Here is an 18,818-nt window from a genome sequence, read left to right on the forward strand (position 1 = left end):
TAACCCACCGTGCCACAGCGCTGGCCCCCAATATGCTGACTTTTAAGAAGAGGAAGACTCAAGCTAGTAAGCCTGCCCTCACAACATGAAGCAATCTGCCACGTTATAAAACAGCCAGGAGGCCCTCTCTACATGCAGCGCCATGTTCTTGGACATCCCAACCTCCAGAACCACGGGCTAAATAAACTTGTCTTCTTTAAAATCACCAAGACTGTGGTCTTCCCTGTAGCAACATAAGATAGACTAATACAGTGAGGAGCAGAGGAATGTGGTGTTTGAAGTAATGAAAGACAAAAGGAATCCAGGAAGATTTCCACATTTTAATTTCATCACACTTCATTTTTCAATTTACAAACTATAGCTGAACTAGTAAAACCTTCGTTTCATGTCTGTGTTTAATGGTCAAATGGGCACCTGTTATTTGAGATTTATCACAATAAATGCACCTGTTTTATTAATAAATATCTGAAAATGTTCATTGTGGCTCTTTTAATTCATGCAAATAGAGACATTCTTCTCTTGAATTCACATTTTAGAAATCCAAACCCACCAATTTGTGGAAGCAATATTCTCTGACTCATTGTGGATATCGTGCAGATTGTGGTCAAACAGACCAAAGTTTCCAGCATAAAACAGCAGAGACAAAGCCCTGGATAAAAGAATACACCCTATTTTGATAAAGGACAGTGCACCGTATTACAATCTCAACAAGTCATAGTATAGGAGGTATCAAATGGAGTTTCTGAAATCAGTGTTTCTTATTCCCAAGTGCTAAGTCCAATGTTGTTGCAGGATGGAGGTAGAGGGCAACTTCATTGCGGTCAGAGGCAGGGCGAGGGGTGGGGTGTCTTTTACCTTAATGCTAACAGTAAACTAAGAGTAACAGGAGACACAGATAGTAATTTCTGAACTCCCTACCAAACGTCTTGTGGAAGTCTTGTCCCTTCTCTCTCCCCCTACCCTTGAAAAGAAGGAGGGGGAGAAGGAGGAGAAAACAACGGCTTCTTTTTTTCCCTGATTAGGCAACACATTTGGTAGAAAGGAGGCCATGCTTAAGGTTTTGTCAAGGGTTTCATATACATATGATTGAGAATTACAGAACAAAATTGAGTTCTCCTGAGTGTCTGGGATTTAATTTCTGTTTTTAACAAATGCCAGTTTCCTCTTAGAACAGAACCAGTCTCACTGTGCCAAGTGGGATTTGAGAGAGGTACCAGAAAGCTAAGAACATTGCTCAAAGTGTCCCATGATGATGGACAGTGACACTGTGGGTGGTACGCTGAATGGACTGAAATTGGATCAATCGAAGCATCTGATAGCTTTTTACAAAACTCTTAAATACAAGTAAACATGTAAACACTGTGCTCTCAGAGAGCAAGGACGCAGGCATGTCACGTCGTATCCCTTCTGGGGAAACAAATTCAAGTGAAACATCACTGGGCAGCTTCAAAACCATCCTCCAGAAGTAGTCTCCGGCTCAGGAGCAAACACCGCCTTGCACATGTCGGAGTTCTCCTGATGGAGCGGGAATTCGCATCCGGCCAGCACACTCTCTTTTCTTTTCCGGGAGACGTAACCTCTGCCAGTGGCCAGCCTTTCATACTTTGTCTCGAATCGCCTGCATAACAACAGCAGGGATAACACATTACACACATGAAAGTCACCGCCACACCTGTTCCAGCCAAGTTACGGAGCAGACACTCACAGCCTCTGTTCCAGAGCAATCTGAGAAAGGGCATGAGGGCCAGAGACCACACTGCAGCTTCCTTCCCACCAGTGAGGTGATTTTCTCTCCCGTTCCTTTTTATACCACCTCTGTCCTTCAACTGTTGGGGATGTGGGAGTCCTGCCATACTGAATTCCTGTCAGTTCTTTGGAGATGCTGTTAAGCTTTGCAGGCCTTGCTATGTCTCCCACCCCTCATTCCAGAAGCCCCACCCTGGGAGCACTCCCCTTTTGAATAAGTAGCAAGCCCAGCCAGATTAGGCTGAGAATGCCAACAAGGACATGTTCCCAGAGCTATGGTCCCAGCGAAATGTAGAACGGAACCAGTCAGCCTTGTGGCTGGGTTGATGGCCACTTCGTTTTGACCACTGGGAAGTTGATTTTATTTCTTAATGCATTTATGGAAGTTTGTTCCAGACATAAACAAATCTAGATCAGTGATACTGACTACTGTAATTATATCCCACAACCTGTTATTCTGTTAAAATATAACCTACTCATCTGAGGGAACTTAAAAAATATGCATAATCTTTTCATTCCAATTTTACATGAACTTTTTAAAAGTATTCTTGTATTTGTACTGATATCACCGATGTATTTTATATGGATCATGACATGTCAGTGAAGTAAAAAAAAAAGTTCTTAATTCTGGCTTATTTATCAAAAGAGATGATGAAGGTGTGGCTTGCTATTTTAAGTATATAAATTACCTTTATGGTTAGACAGCACTTGCCAAGGCGACATTAACTATTACTAAAAAGTCTTTGCTACCTAAATCCAAAGCATTCTAGTTATCTAGTTGTTAAAAAGAACAATTACAAGATTCAAAGGACACATAGCAAATGAGAGCTGGGCTCTAGATGGAGGAGATGTTGGGAAGTTACATGCAGAATTACACATTTGGTTTCTAAGACACTAAGCATTCTGCTAAAGCATTGTTTTAAAAATTCAAGCTTGAGCCAAACCTTACTGTTATATAGAATGCCTAGGCACTGTGAATTCATTTGGCCCCTTAAACAATGGTGAACGGATTCCTGGGTGTTTTGTTTAGAATTTTCTGTCCAGGAGGCAATCATGAAGAGACCAGATAATTAATGTGCACCTGGTATTTTAGCTCAAACTATTTGGAAATTCCTACATTAATCAAATCCCTTTGTTTCCTTGATAAGTTCTTACCGGATTAGAATGTGATACTATCTCCAGAAGTAAACGAACTAGTCATTAGATTTTCTTGGTATCCTAAGAATTCATTTTTCTTAATGTTATCAATTATTTTTACTACTTTTAGGAAAAATCATCATTTACGAGGTTTCTTCTGTTACATTTTAGTTCTGAAATTGAATGACCAAAACGGAATACAAATTCCCTGGGAAGTGAGGATGACTCCGGAACACTCCATAAACCCCTACATCTTACCTGAAGGGAGCTTCATACTTGTCCATCTGCATGCAAACCAAGAATGGGTACTGAGAAAACTGCACTGTGGAGATAAACTCCAGGCCTGCCTCTGTTTCTGTGCTCATCTCCAGGCCGGCTTTCACAAATGAGGAGTCCACTGTGATGTCCCCAGTTATTACCACAGCCACCCTAAAGATTCGAGGTTAAAACAAAACCAAAAAACACCTGTAAACATCACACTCAACTGAGTCAGACTAACAAATATAACTCCATAAGGTCTGAACTCCTGATTCTGACAACTGCAAGGAAACATTTCAGGACCTGAGACACGACTCAAACGTATATAGAATTCTGCTGGACTGGTTAGTCCCAGCGACTGGGAGTGAAGTCAGCCAGTCCCCTGAGCCCGCCAGACGTGCAAATCTGTTTGCATCAGCTACTACACTGCTTGGTATGAGCACGCCAAGGACTAAAATGAAACACAACCTGGAACCCAGTCCTCTCCTCAGTCAGAAATATCTGACTTCTGTTAAAAGGAAGTCTAAATTCACCAAGAAGACATCTGGTGATTATAAAATGTTTTTTGTTAACTATCTCTCTGTTGGCTTCAATGTAGATATTTCAATTACTTTCCTCAAAGGGTCTCTAGAGGCATAAGTATGTGGCTGTCAAGATATTTAAAAAATATATTGTGCTCCAAAGAGCCATTCTTACAGTGGCCAGATGTGGGCTCTCCAGTGACCGTCCAGAGGAGATGGACTAGAGTGGCCAGGGAATGTGGCTTGGATGGTAATGAAGAGGATCAACAACCCCAGGATTGCTCTAACTTAATAATAAACAAACTTGATATTTAACTGTGGAAAAATCACTGCCACAATCAACCAGAGCCACGTAACCAAACTTTTTAAAGGGGGTACTAATTCTTCTGGGCAAATTGAAGCCCCTGCTGTGCTGTTGTCAGTGTGAAAGTAGGTCAGAGGTTGTTTCAGGTGCAGAATCCTTTCCAGTACATTCTGATGTCTTGTACTCAGCAAAGGCTTAAGGAAAACAAAACAAACAAGCAAATATAGATGTATACACACACATATAAATGAATGAATGAATGAGCATGTGAAAATGGGAAGATAAATTGGCAACAATGGTGATACCGGTAGGGATATGGTGTCCTTTTCTAAAAATCTAGATTTTTTATTGTTCTTGTTACTGCTGTTGGTTTTTCTCTGCAAATAATTCAATTGACTTTAATTTGAAGAAATTTCAGTTTATAGAACACTTCAGAAAGAGGAAAAACATGACGGATACAAAGGGAAACCCTAAATTATATTTCTAGGTTCTCTGATGGCCAGTTCTGTTTCTCATTCTTGATTCCTTTGGGTAACAATGTGTGGTGTTACTCTTCACAGTATATAGGTCAACTCTGGTTGCTCTCAGTTGCTTCATCCAGAGTTCAAATTACATTTAAAAATTTAATTTTATTCCTCTTATCTCACTCCTGCCCCACCACATTTTTAAATATCCAAAATGGTAAAAAAATAAGTTGCATTTCTGGCTCTTGAATTCTATAGAAAACAGAATGTTAACTATCACATTGGTTCGTGGACATTCTTTTATGCTTGAAACACAACATTTTGATTGGGTCTCATAGGTAGATTACAAAAACTAAAGGATTTGGGAAAAAAGAAAGTAGATGAAAACACAAGTGTTCTCATAGTTAATATTTAGATTCTGCACAAAAGGGACCATCTTGTAATTTTTATCCCTGAAGACAGCAAAAGAAGAGAAGTTGTAAACCCCAACAAGAGTGATATACTGAAAAGTTTGCATCAAAGTAAAATTCTTAGCAGCACTGTCAACTAGTACAGCAGATTAAAGGATAAACCCCTCCTCCACGGGACACAAGGGGGTCTTTCTTTCTTTTACATTTTTAAGCTTTTATTCAGTGAGCAAAATGCATAGGAGAGTAGGGCTTTATCTAAAAGAGAGAGGTAAATCTGGATTCATACCAAGGACCAGGAACCAGCCACGTGGAGGAGCATCTAGGCCAGGAAGCATGGGGTGGGTGGCCTGAAGGTCACGTGCCCTGGAGGTGCAGGGCCGCAGCCAGCCCCATACTGGCAGAAGGCCAAGGAAAGGAGGGCGGTCTTTCTTTAAAGATTTGTTTTATTTACTTGAAAGATGGAGTTACAGAGAAGGAGAGAGAGAGAGAGAGAGAGGAGCTGAGCTGATCCGAAACCAGGAGCTTCTTCCAGGTCTCCCACATGGGTACAGGGGCCCAAGGATTTGGGCTATCTTCCAATGCTTTCCCAGGTGCATTAGCAGGGAGCAGCTGGGACTCAGACTGGTGCCCATATGGGATGCCAGCGCAGCAGGCTTGGGTTTTAACCTGCTGTGCCACAGCACCAGCCCCTATAGGGGTCTTTCAAAGCAGGAAGGTTCTTGACTGAGTCTTACTGAACCTTACTACTGACCTGCTCAGAAGCAACTATGGAAAGGATGACTTCCCACAGCCACTCCCAACTCTATTACTTAGTGATGACAAGTAGCATTGATTTTGAAAAGTCAGAAGGTTAAACAATTCCCAAAACATATCTCTGCAATTCTTTGCGTAGAGCATTAAACATACTGTGCTTACCGGTTTTTCACTCGAGTTTTAGACTCACGATACCACAGACTAAATTCCATTGCACCTGAAATATCGATAGCTAGACCACCCTGAACCTCTATATTGGCCTTTAGTCCGGATTGCAACTGAAGCTCCTAGAAGCAAAAAACAAACAAACAATCAAATATATATATATATATATATATATGAATAAGTACAATGTACTTAAACCCCTTTCCAAAGTAACATGCTACCCCCGTCTGGGTGCCATTTGAGTCCTGTGTATATTGGAGTCTTTCTCTAAGCTTGGAAGCATGTTATTCTAATCTTGATCACTAGAAGTAGTCTCTGCTGATTCGCTAATTTAATTAGTCACTTAAAAATACTAGAGGAGTGAAGTAGCAATTGAGAAGGGTGTTTTCTTTCAATCAGCGCCTCCTGTTGGGAGGGGCCCTGGTCCTCATAATGTGGTCCTGTAGGGAGCAGCTCCTGTATCACTGGGAAGCTCGTTACAATGCACTCTCAGGTCCCCTTTACCCACCAAATTAGAAACCGAGGCCTTTGTGTGATTCTGCTGCACCTAAATTTGAGAGCCACTGGACAAGGGGAAATGAAAGCATCTTGAGAGATTCAGCTGTGGGTTTTTGGGGGCGGGAAAGGAGTTAAACAAAGTGATTTCTTGAGTGTTATAGCACTTCTCTAGTAATATGTTGTGTTAAATATAGACAACTGCACCCTACTGGCAAATAAAAGGCAGGATTAAAAAAAACAACAACAGCAACTCATGGTGCAGCATACAAGTTCCAGGAATTGCCTGAATCCAGCTAGGAAAGGAAAAGTGAGGCAACTGAGCAGAGCCCTAACACCCTGCTGTTTGACGTTTGAAATGACATTGAACTAACGGTCAACTCCAATATGAACTCAACAATATTTTCCGAGGGACAGTGATCATTTACAAACACGGGCCACCCTGAGCAATTCTGTGGTTGTCTGAAATTCATTGTTTTGTGCTGTTGGCCTGTGTTCCACCTTTAATCCTCACATTTTGCATGTGCACTAGCTGGGATGGTATTGGCTGAAAAAATTTTCAGCTGGATTAGAATCAGATTGCCTGGGGACAGTGCTGGATGGAAGTGATAATAGTTCTGGGGGAAAAAGGCTCACTGTCCTTACTTTTGATACTCTTCCAAAGATCTGGAGTTCCTGGTAGCTGGCAGCATAACCACTTCTTTGTGTAACCGCCCTACTCAGACCAGAGAAACCATGGATGTGCTCAGCATAAATGCTATGATTTTACTTTGTTGAAATGATTGTATTGATCTTTCTGAATGCTTTCTACTTTCCAAAAATGTGAGAGGAAATCTCAAAGGACTTGGTTTATGACCAGGTGTGCTCAAAAGGTAGAATAGTGGCATGAAACTACTGTTAGTCTGAAGGGCACTCTTGGCTGGAAACATGAGATTCTCTTTGCTGTGCTCAGGACATACTAGGAGATAGACCTTCAGATATTTAGAGTTTCATTTGGTCCACAGCAAAATACAGTTGCTATAGGATGCAGGGATTGTTTCATACATCATAACTAATGTGAAGGAGCACAACTTATCCTGAGAAAACCATAATAGTCACACCTATGCCTATGAAATACAAAACCAAGATATCAGCGCCACCCCCATGTGCACTATAATTGTATTGTGACTGTTCCCAAACGTACTGTTTTCTGCCCTATCTCAGAAGTATTTGCTTCTTTGTATCTTTTCCTCTCTTCCAAATTTGAAAGTCGTAATCTTCTTAAGGCCACCCAGCCCAGCAGAGTCCTGTGATGTGGACTGTGGCTTTCTCATGGACCATATATTAGGTGCATGTAAAAACATGGCAAGGACCAGGGAAAAGAACATTTCATGGCTTTTAGAGAGTGTGCCATTTGTGGCCAGAGAACATTTCCATTGCAAAGTGGATTTTGAGGACTCCCTTGGGTTTGTGGGAAGATTCCATTTTGTTCATCCAAAGGGGCCATGGAAGGAATCTTATGTGCAAACAGGAATTTTCTTGGATATCCAGATAGACCACTATCCCCTTCAGAAAGATAAATCACTGATTCTTGTATGAGAGGATCTAAACCACAGAGTGTGGTACTTCTAATTTTTTCAGAATTTTAAAGTAGGTGGAACTAACAGTTTTTGAGCACTTACTATGTGCCAAAGTTCTACATTTGGTAATTTATTTAAGCTTTATATCACTTTTCCATGGTAGGCATTATATGTGAAGACTGAAGGAAAAAAAAAATCAGGCTGAGGAATTACATGTGGAGTCAGAATAAAGACTAAGACTATCTCTAAGGTGGAGACTTTTCTACTACTATACGTGGCTATCACAAACTCATAATTTTTTCTCCTGGTGTGCAAGGAATAATGTTCTCAGAAATATCACACAATAGATAGAGCATAGGCTACATCCTTGTTTGACCCAAAGGACATGTTTACTCAAATTCTTACCTGTGAATCAGAACTTTGCATTTGTAGCTAATATGACCTCTATGGTCTCAAAGGTGTTTTTTAATAGCATGTACATGACACTTTTGAAAATTCATCCCATTGCTTCCATGTAGGAGAATATATTCTTTACTATCTAAAGAGAGTCCCCTTATTCAACTGACTTTATCAGACAGCCTTCTCTGAAGAGTAATCTAATTAGTCAAAGATGGAGAGAGAGAGAGAATAAGCACAGAGTAATTCCATCTGCCCTGGTGGCTGTGACACACTACTCACTGCCAACATTTCCTTCAATGTCAGCACTTGACCTAGAGTGGTATGTGCCTGTGAAGCTAGGATGGCATTACTGTTGTGCTCTGCAGAGCCAGGGGGCCTCACATGGGTTATCTGTATAATAATCTCAGATCTGCCAAACACTCCAACTCGACACATGTAGACACTGGGTTATGTTTAATAGCTAGGGGACAATATTTCTCATTGAATATGGCTTGTCTTACGTGCACTAGCTTAATATATAGAAAAGCCATCAAAATAATCCAGATCAAGTGTTGGTAAATTATGGCCTGAAGGAAAGTCTGGCCCACTAGCTGTTTTTGTAAGTAATATTTCTTTGGAACACAACTATACTCTTTTATTAGTATTTTGGTGGTGGTTGTTTTCACTGTATAAGAACGGAGTTGAGTGGCTGCAACAGGGAATATACAGCCCTAAAGTCTAAGAAATTTGCTTTCTTCCCTTCACGGAACAAACTTGCCAACCCAGATATAGATTACTAGTTATGCTTGCATCAAGTTTTATAGCACAATCCAAAACATCAGGCATTGTTAATGGGTAGCCTGGCACTTAGAGGTGGTGTTGAGTTGTTAACCCCACGAACAGAGTGTGGACTACTTCAGCACTCTGTGGCTGCCTGTAGACATTTCCTTCACGAAAAATATGTTGGAGTTGTATAGTGTAAATTTCTCAATAATTTAAGAACTGTTTTTCATGTGCGACTGGAGGATTAAGGGACATGAGATGCTGCTGGCTGTCCTTGTCATTCATATTCAGAGAAACACAGTTCTGATCACAATGTGCCCACACTCATTAAAAAACCATAGTGCCAGCTTCCCTAGTAGCTACATGTTACAGTTTGGGTCAACATCATTCTAGAAAGGGCTTCTGAAACCATTCTTAAAAAAAAAAAAAGTCAAATTCTGTGACTGCCCCCCAACCTTCTTCTTTCCAGCAATGAAGATACAGAGCTGGAAGTAGAACAGCTATTTTGTAATTGTGAGGTGACACGAGTTTAAAAGTCACAAGAAAGGATGGCTGAACCAAAGTGTGGATTCTGATGATGTCTTAGGGTTTCTGTATCAAAAATGAACTACCCACTCCCAAATATTCATTATGTGATAAAAACCAAGCTATTTTTGTAGAACCATTCTAAATTGCTTTTTATTCTCACTAGACACAATTATCCTGATACAAGGAATAATAAAGAATTAGTATTATTCAATTCCAACTAATGGTACCTTGGAGCAGTTTTAATAAAATCTGATATCTAAAGTCTAATCCAGCTCTTAAAAACTATGATTCTATAACTAGAACCTAATAAACCAGAATCCTCAAATAAAGGAGAAAAGAACAACAAAGTTTGTTAAAATGTTTGGATCATCTGTTCCAAATGCCTCACTTCATTAATAGGAAACCATGGTTTAAAGTTAATAAGTAACTGCCCAAGAGCCGTGCCATCTCTGCTCTGATGTACCCTAGGCTGTCTCTATAATTTCCTGTTTCTGTTACCATTGGTATTTTCTATTTGCTTCAAAGCAAGTAGCTGAATCAGTTAATAAATGCAAAAAAAAAAAAAAATTCTTGCTACTTATCTACCACAAAGGAGAAAAGGAGAACAGGCAAAATATCAAGAGGGTCAAATGCTTGGAATGTGAGCTTCAGGAATGGGCAGAACTTCTTACATCCTTTGAGTACAGAGCATAAGTAAGAGGTATATGGCACATGTTAGGGACTCAATAAATACTTGAAGACAGAACGAATTACCTGTGAATGATCTATTAGCAGAATCAGCCCCTTCACCACACTGACAGGGTCACCAGATGCTGACAACACTTTGGACATCAAATCACTGTATCCATTGAAAAAAGTGACAGGTCTGAGCTGAATATCAAAGAGGATGGCTGACATGCCAGCATAGGAGTCAAGGTTTTCCTCCCCCTCATCAGGAGTGGCTGCAATTAAGGCCTCCAGCCCCTGGGCTTCAATGACCACCTGGAAGAAAAATCAACACAGTGTTTAGGACACAAGCCCCCTGCTTGCTCTTTCTAAGTGATAATGAGGCTTCTGAGCAAGAACTTTGCAAGGGGTCAAAAACACAAAGATTTGCAGCTGCAGGGCAAAAGCAAAAACATCACCACCACCACCATCACCACCACCATCACCACCAATAATAATAATAAACAACTATAACTCAGTAAAGGTGAGTTGGGTTTCTCCATTTAATCTTCACAACCTCTCTTTTTGAGGTCATATAATATCAAGATCACCCAACCACCAAATGACAGAGGCAGGATGTAAACTCCTTCTGGCTGTCTAAAAAAGATAATGCACTTTCCATTTTGTGATATCACGCAGGGGTGGGGAGCATCCAGCTTGTGGGCTGCCAAAGGCCCCTGAAATCATTTGGTCTGGCTTTGCCAAGGCAACTGCATGCAGTACCTGAAATCCAATACATCAACAGCAGGCTGAATTTTCACTTGATCATTTTGGATGGCTTGTGAATGATGTTACAAATATCCAAATGGCCCTTGGCAGAAAAAGGGTTTCTTAGTCTTTTCCAGACTGTCCTATGTAATAGACCAGTGGTCTTGGAGAACCTCTATAAAAGGAGGTAGAGACGTGTTGACTCCATCATCCAAATCCTGCTGCCATGCAAGGGCATGGAACTCTCCAAGTCATGACTCATGCCTCCCCATGTCAAACACCACGATGGAGATCACGCCCTGATAGGTACCATACAGAGGAATCCTACATATTTTCTGTACTCCTCACCCAGCTGCTGGGTGTTTGGCATTTCAGACAGCATATCAGAAAAACAGATGGTGATTCCTCATCACAGCAGGGCACAATATTTTGAGGACATTACTGTCAATGGGTGTGGTCATGTAATAACTGATAAGAACTCAAGGTTTTACAGCACTGGATCATTTTTAAAGTTTAAGTGACTTTATTTAGGCTATAATTTGATATGAATAAAAAACTAAAAAATAAAAAACTACATTTCATAATTAGGAGTCTTTATTGATCATCACCTAATTTTGGATAAAAATAAAGGAATGGAAATCAGCCAATAGTGAAAGGTATTCCTTATTCTTTTGTTTCCTAGAAGTAATAAAAAAATGTAGACTGACTCTTAAGAGAATTGTGTTGTTTTATGCAGGTTTTTATTTGGAGGAATCAATCTCATTGTAACAACATTCAGAATAAGGAAATGTTCTAGAATTAAACATTTGGAAGGAGCGAGGTCTCGGGAATACATTTGTGAATAAAAATAAAATACTATGAAAAAAGTTTACATGAGAAATATGGATGGAAGTTGTGGCACAGGGGGTTAAGTCATTGCTTGAGATACCCACATACCATTTCTGAGTGCCACTTTCTAGTCCTGGTTACTCTGCCTCCAAACTAGCTTCTTGCTAATGTGCCTCGGAAGAAGGCCATATTTCTTGGGAACCTATCACCCATGTGGGAGCTCACTGGGTGGATTCCAGGCTCCTGGCTTCAGCCTGGCTCAGCCCTGGCTGTTGCAGGAATTTGGGGAATGAACCAGCAGATGGAAGATCTCCCTCTCACCCTGCCCATGTCTTTGCCTTTCAGTTAGATGAAAATGAATAATTTTTTAACTTTATATGAGAATTAATGATGCAATTTCAATGGTGTGAATATATGTTTCTTTGAAAAGACAAATGGATGTTTGGCAAGTTCCATGAATAAAATTTCTTAGGCCTCTAGTTCATGTTAAAAACCTCTGAGACAACAATGGGGCACCTTTCAGATGATGGAATTGTAGGCAAATGTGACAGCAGAGCCATCATTAGCTCACACATTCTAAAGGTTTACCACCTGCATATATATTTTATTTTACCTCCAACTAATGTCTTATGTACTTTATTGAGCAAAACCCCTGGAAAATGAGTTACCTGGCTACCATGAAGATCAGCCTTCCCAATGTACTGAAAAATATTCAGGTTACTTCTCCTTAGGATGCCAGAACCCGAGTACAGAATGTCAAGGCTGTAAGTAGATGCCGAGTGGGGACCACCTAATGCCAAACAAAAACACAAAACCCCCTGTGATTTAACAACAGTTCCAGCAAAGGCCAGCTGGTGAGGGGCATGGAGGAAGGGGCCCTCTGCGTTACATACGTTCTATGTAGCCAGTATAGGCAGACGAAGAGCCACTCTCGGAGAAGCGGTCATAATTGTGTGCGACCATTTCCTTCAGAACACGGCGGACCATTTTGCTGCAAGACACAGGAAGGAAAAGCTGCACATTCATTGTAGTGGCTGTTTCCCAAGTCGCATCTGGACAAAACCCAAATCCCCAGTGGAAAAAAGAAGGGGCCAAATGTTCCTCATGCCGCTGCAAGCCTGGGGGAGGCGCCAGCTGGAGCGAGAGCATCAGGATTAGGGCTTTCCCCTTCATTCCTCAGATATCTGAAATTCAGTTTGGTATCAAAGTGACAGCAAGGAGAGGCTGCCCAGCTATGAGATGGCTTCAGCAGACTGGTGGCCATGCCTCAGGAGTGGAAAACACATGGAAGCTACACACTACTGGTGCTGAATAGTAAGTACATTCAAGGAAAGTGGTACCAAACTGGGAAGTGGCACAATATTTCTGCAAACTTTTTTTTTTTTTACATCCTCCAATGTTGTCACTGGCTTAATGATATAGATGAGTAAATTTTCAGAATTTCTCCTACATCTATGTAATTTTCAATTACAGAAGCAGCTCTGTAAAATCTAATACAGGAGGGCACAGTGGGTTAGGCCACTGCCTGTAACCCTGGTATCTCATATTGGAGCACTGGTTCAAATCTCAGCTGCTCTGCTTCTGATCTAGCTCCCTGCTAATGCACTTGGGAAGCAGCAGATGATGGCCCAATTGTTAGGATCCCTGCCACCCATGTAGGAGACTCAGATGGAGTTCCTGGCTCTTGGGTTTAGCCTGGCTTAGCCCTGGTTGTTATGACTATTTGGGGAATGAACCAGTAGAAAGAAGATTGATCTCTCTCTCTCTCTTTCTCTGAAATAATAAATATTTTTTAAATGCTGTTAAAAACTTATAGAAAATATTGTCTCCTTTAAATCCTAATCTTTACCCCATGCCCTGTATCTTCTCTATGTGATTAATACTGAGATCTTTCCACTTCTGATTATATAAAACTAATAATATAATTAATAAGAAAATTACAAAATTACAGCAAAACATGAAAATAATCAACTCAATAAATCTAGACCTGGATCTGAGATAGAAATTTTTTGAGAGGAAATAATAGTAACTTTATGGGTTCACTCCTCTCTAATATAAAAAAAATGTACAATTTTAGTCTAGAGAAGAGAAGATGGAGATGGTCACAATGGCTGTCCCCAAGTATTGAGTCATGAACACATGACTTGACAAGTTCTGCTTTGTTCCACAGAGAAAACCTGGGCCAGTAGGAAGATTTGAGTCTGTATAGAGATGCAGCGGTGAGTCTCTGAGCAATGGCACAAGTTCCATCAGAGCTGGTGAGCTTCCTGCCATCACAGATGGATAAACAGTCTGGGTGTCACCTGCCAGGAGACTGTCCTACAGTGGGGAGAGACAGCACACAAGGTGGCCTTTCCTCTCCAACAAAAGTCTTTATTTCAGAGAACTTGCTCCACAGTGTTCCCGGTTACTTCCTCACATTTCCTAGGTTGCTGTCTACCTATCCCATTGTCTTCTCTTTCCTGTCCTCTGAATTGCTAGGTTCTTAAGACAATGGGAGCAAATACGCTCAGGACATCCTCCACAGAATCTCATAAACAATAAAACAGAAGTTACATTTGTTTAACAAGAGTTACATATATGGTGTAGGCAAACCTGCCTTCTTCTTCCCACCCTCACCTTTTCCCCTCTTTCAGGTCTGTTCCACACACTCTACTGTTTCTTGTTCCTTCAGTTGTCTTAGCCACTGTTTCTCTTTCTTTAAATATTTTACTGCTCTCTTTCTCATTTTTTTCTTTATTTTTTATCCACCTTTCTCCATTTTCCTTTTCTATGGGGGAATGCTCAAATTTGCTTTCCCCTGGGGGTAATAACTCAGGGAAAATACATTTTCCTTCTGGCTTTGTCATCTCCAGTTCCAGTGAGAAGCAACTTTGGGGGAGCCACTTTGAAGACTGACATCAATTAATCTGGGAGGAGAGACTTGAGAACTGGAAAGAAGTTAGTCTAGAAAGAGTAACTGAGAGAAATGGAGTCTGCTGGTCACACTCTTCAGGCTTGGAATAGTGCTAAAATGTGAGCCATGCCTATGGTTTTAAACTTAAATGGCAAATTCATTTGATCTGTGATAAATGAGGCTTCAAGGATCTCTGCCATTTGGAAAGTGAAGATGAAAGACCATTTGGTGAGAACTTACATCATTTTCTTGTGTTATTTATAAAAATAGCCCTGTTGAAAACCCAGTCAGATTTTAAAACATTACTAAGGTTTGTCAACATATTTATCAAACTGAATAAGAATACTCCAAATAACAATCATAGCCAGAGTTCCAAATCATAGTGACAAAGTGAAGCTGTTTGTCTGTTTTACGCTTGGCTTGCTTTGGTTTCATGCAATACAAGCCAGCATAATAACCACACCATTATTATTAACCACATGTGCTCCACATCAATGTACAAAGAAGCTCGGGTAAGCAGAGAGACATGTGCAATATATCATACCTTGCAGGCATTTCAAAATGCAGGATGTCTTGAATAACAGCAAGCATGTATTTATTCATTTCCTTGGGAAGCTCCCCGATGGAAAGCAGGATGTTTTTTACTTCCATGTAGGAGGGATTGTTCTTTAAGATGACAGCAGCTGCCGTGGTGCGCACAGTCTTTTCATGGACTCTACGGTTCTGGTGGTAGATCCTGTTCAAGGTCTTCTTCACCTGTTCATCACATGTCCAGACTTAGTGCACGTCTAGATCTTTAAAACTGATACTGAAGCAGCAACAGTGAACATTCATGAAAATACACATTTCCCAGATTCCTTTCCAATTAGGATGGGGCCCTGTGACTAGGTCTGGCTTGTAGACTATGAACAGAACCAGTGCAGACCACTTGCAGGTTGAGGCAGTTAACAGCCAGTGTGCTTTCTCCATCTCTTTCTTCCATGATTGTCAGGTGAACTTGGGTCCACATGTCTTTTACACACATGAGATGCAGCATGAGAGATGGGCACTTGGAATAGCAATTAAGATACCACTTGGGATGCCCATATCTCATCTCAGAGTGCTTGGGCTCAAATTCTACCTCCACTTCCTAGTCAGCTGACTGCTAATGTGTACTTCAGGAGACAGTTCAAGCACTTGGGTCCCTGCTAACTAACCAAGTGGGAGATACAGATTGAGTTTCTTGGCTTCAGCCAGGCCCAGCCCCAACTGTTGTGGGCATTTGGGGAGAGAACCAGTGGACAGATGATCTCTCTCTGTCTTTGTCTCTGCCTTTCAAATAAGTAAAAAAAATAAATAAATAATTTAAAATATGACATAGCACGGGAAATAAACTTTTTTTTTTAATTTTAATTTTTTATTTTTTGACAGGCAGAGTGGACAGTGAGAGAGAGACAGAGAGAAAGGTCTTCCTTTGCCGTTGGTTCACCCTCCAATGGCCATCGCGGTTGGCGCGCTGCGACCGGTGCACCGCGCTGATCCAATGGCAGGAGCCAGGTGCTTCTCCTGGTCTCCCATGGGGTGCAGGGCCCAAGCATTTGGGCCATCCTCCACTGCACTCCCGGGCCACAGCAGAGAGCTGGCCTGGAAGAGGGGCAACCGGGACAGAATCCGGTGCCCCGACCGGGACTAGAACCCGGTGTGCCGGCGCTGCAAGGCGGAGGATTAGCCTAGTGAGCCGTGGCGCTGGCCGGGAAATAAACTTTTGATAAACTTCTGGGATTTTAAGGTTCATTTGTTGTTGCAGCATAACCTTGTGTTACCTAATATAAGAGCTTAAGAATACTAGCTTCAAAAAAAAAAATGCTAGCATAATGTGGTAATAGGATCTGAGAGGAGATGGTAATATGAACCAATATTTCTTTACAATGAAGCAACTTGGAGTCTTCCCCTATGTTTTATTTAATAGAATTTAAATTTTTAAAACATTTTATTTATTTGAGATGCAGAGAGACAGAAAGAGAGAGATAGGCAGAGAGTTCCCATCTGCTGGCTTATTCTCCAAATGCCCACAACAACTTGGACTGGTCCAGACTGAAGCTGAGAGTTAGGAACTCAACCCAGGATACACACATGGGTGGCAAGGACCCAAATATAGCAACAGAAAATAGACTAAGACAATAATAGTACATCTGTTAGATTTGACAGCCCTGTTTAACACATTATTATCACCATAAACTCTTAAGTAACAATATTTCCCCCTAAACAAGGTATTACAAAGAAACATGCTAAAATAATTGTGTACTGTGGCAACACGTAATTTTATTGGTTATTAGCTTTGCCTAACAATATGCAATATGTGGGGTTTTATACCAGGCATTTATAAATACTTGTTATAATTCTATTCCCCTCTGCCTTTTTCTATCTCCCTGAAATCTTGGCCTTGCTTTTAGGTATGCAGGAGTTAAATAACTCACCAAGAATAAACAACCGGGAAGGACAGAGCCAGTATTTATATATAGGTCTGTCTGTCTCAAAAGCCCTGTACTGCAATGATCTTGCTTTGTAGCTGACCAACTTTGACACTAAACCAGTATGAAGGTGTTTAGTGACAATACCATTCACAGTGTTAAACTCGATTCAAAGACAGTTTATCTGGATGTTCATAAACATCCTCCTAACAAACATTTACTGTAAATGGTTTCCAGAAAATGTAGTTAAACAAACAAGTTCATACTCAAACCAAGATATTTTGGCACTGAAAATTTAACAGCAAAGATACTTCTGGGTGTCATTTTTATGGTACAGTGGGTTAAGTTGCCACTTGCAATGCCAGCATCCCATATTGGAGTGCCAGTTAGAGTCCTGACTGCTCTGCTTCTGAACCAGCTCCCTGCTATTGGACCTGGGAAGACAATGGAGGATGGTTCAAATGCTGTGTCTCTGCCACCCACGTAGGAGACCCAGATGGAGTTCTGGGCTCCTGGCTTTGGCCTGGCCCAGCCCTGGCTGTAGCAGCCATCTGGAAAGTGAACTAGCAGATGGAAGATCTCCCTCTGTCTCTCTCTCTTTCTGTCTCTTTGTTGCTCCACCTTTCAAGTAAATAAATATATAAAGATATTTTAAGAAGATACTTCTGAAAATAATTTGTTTCTTATAATAATAGATATGCTGCAGAATATAGGATAGTATCTATTCAAAATGTGAAGCTGCTTTTAAACAGCAATTTAAGATTTATTGCTAAGCAGGGGAGAGGCTGAAAAAAGAAAAAAAAAAAACAGAGTAACTTGAGAGAAATTTGCATTCGACCTATGTTTAGACATGCTTCTCGTTCTGCTAATGTTGCAGCACTCATAGAGATTTTACCTCATCAGTTATGAAAGGGACATCATATCTCTGCAGGGTGGTGGTCGCCAGGTGGCTGATGGGCCCTTCCCCTGCCTCTGCATACTTCAGCAGGAGTGGGATGCCTTCTGGAAGCAGGGCATTCTTCAGGGCCAGCAGGTACATCATGGTGTCCTCTTTCTTCTCTGCTTTTTCCAGTCCTCCCAGGATTAACTTCTTGGCTTCAACTACTGCCTAAAAAATAACAAGTCTTAGACATATGCATAACTATACATAAAACAAAACCTGGGCAAGAAAGCAGTCTAAAGGTTTAGAAAGTTTCACACTGGTAGCCTGAGTCATACAAGCTAACTAGTAAACTTGAAAAAATGTTATATTTCTTTACTGAAATAAATACATATATCAACATATTCTATGGGAAACTTTTTTTAGGCATCTACCTTGCAGTCATGATTTGGCTCCTTCTGGCTTCTTTTTGTTTCCTAATATTTAAAAAAAAAATTAAAAGGCATCCATTTTTTTCTTTTTTCTTTTTGTATTTTTATCACATTTTTAAACTTTTATTTAATAAATATAAATTTCCAAAGTACAACTTTTGGATTATAGTGGCTTTTTCCCCTCATAACCTCCCTCTCACCCGCAACCATCCCATCTCCCACTCCCTTTCCCATCCCATTCACATCAAGATTCATTTTCAATTATCTTTATATACAGAAGATCAATTTAGTATATATTAAGTAAAGATTTCAACAGTTTGCACCCACACAGAAACACAAAGTATAAAGTACTGTTTGAGTACTAGTTATACTGTTAATTCACATAGTACAACACATTAAGGACAGAGATCCTACTTGGG

The 18,818-nt window shown here is 40.7% G+C and overlaps 1 protein-coding gene across 1 annotated transcript in view; it reads right to left on the minus strand.

The window, feature by feature from the left end:
• Window positions 1-300: 300 nt before the first annotated feature.
• Window positions 301-18,818, minus strand: part of MTTP (microsomal triglyceride transfer protein) — a 62,983-nt gene continuing 44,465 nt past the window's right edge. Inside the window, exons 11-18 of the mRNA XM_062199824.1 lie at window positions 17,984-18,196; window positions 15,183-15,394; window positions 12,636-12,733; window positions 12,411-12,532; window positions 10,255-10,482; window positions 5,756-5,880; window positions 3,142-3,312; window positions 301-1,618 (exon numbers count right to left, since the gene is read on the minus strand). Coding sequence (XP_062055808.1) covers window positions 1,447-1,618; window positions 3,142-3,312; window positions 5,756-5,880; window positions 10,255-10,482; window positions 12,411-12,532; window positions 12,636-12,733; window positions 15,183-15,394; window positions 17,984-18,196 — 1,341 coding nt within the window. The 3' untranslated portion in view covers window positions 301-1,446. The remainder of the gene's footprint in view (window positions 1,619-3,141; window positions 3,313-5,755; window positions 5,881-10,254; window positions 10,483-12,410; window positions 12,533-12,635; window positions 12,734-15,182; window positions 15,395-17,983; window positions 18,197-18,818) is intronic.

Source organism: Lepus europaeus, chromosome 8 (assembly GCF_033115175.1).
Source record: "Lepus europaeus isolate LE1 chromosome 8, mLepTim1.pri, whole genome shotgun sequence".
Taxonomy (NCBI): domain Eukaryota; kingdom Metazoa; phylum Chordata; class Mammalia; order Lagomorpha; family Leporidae; genus Lepus; species Lepus europaeus.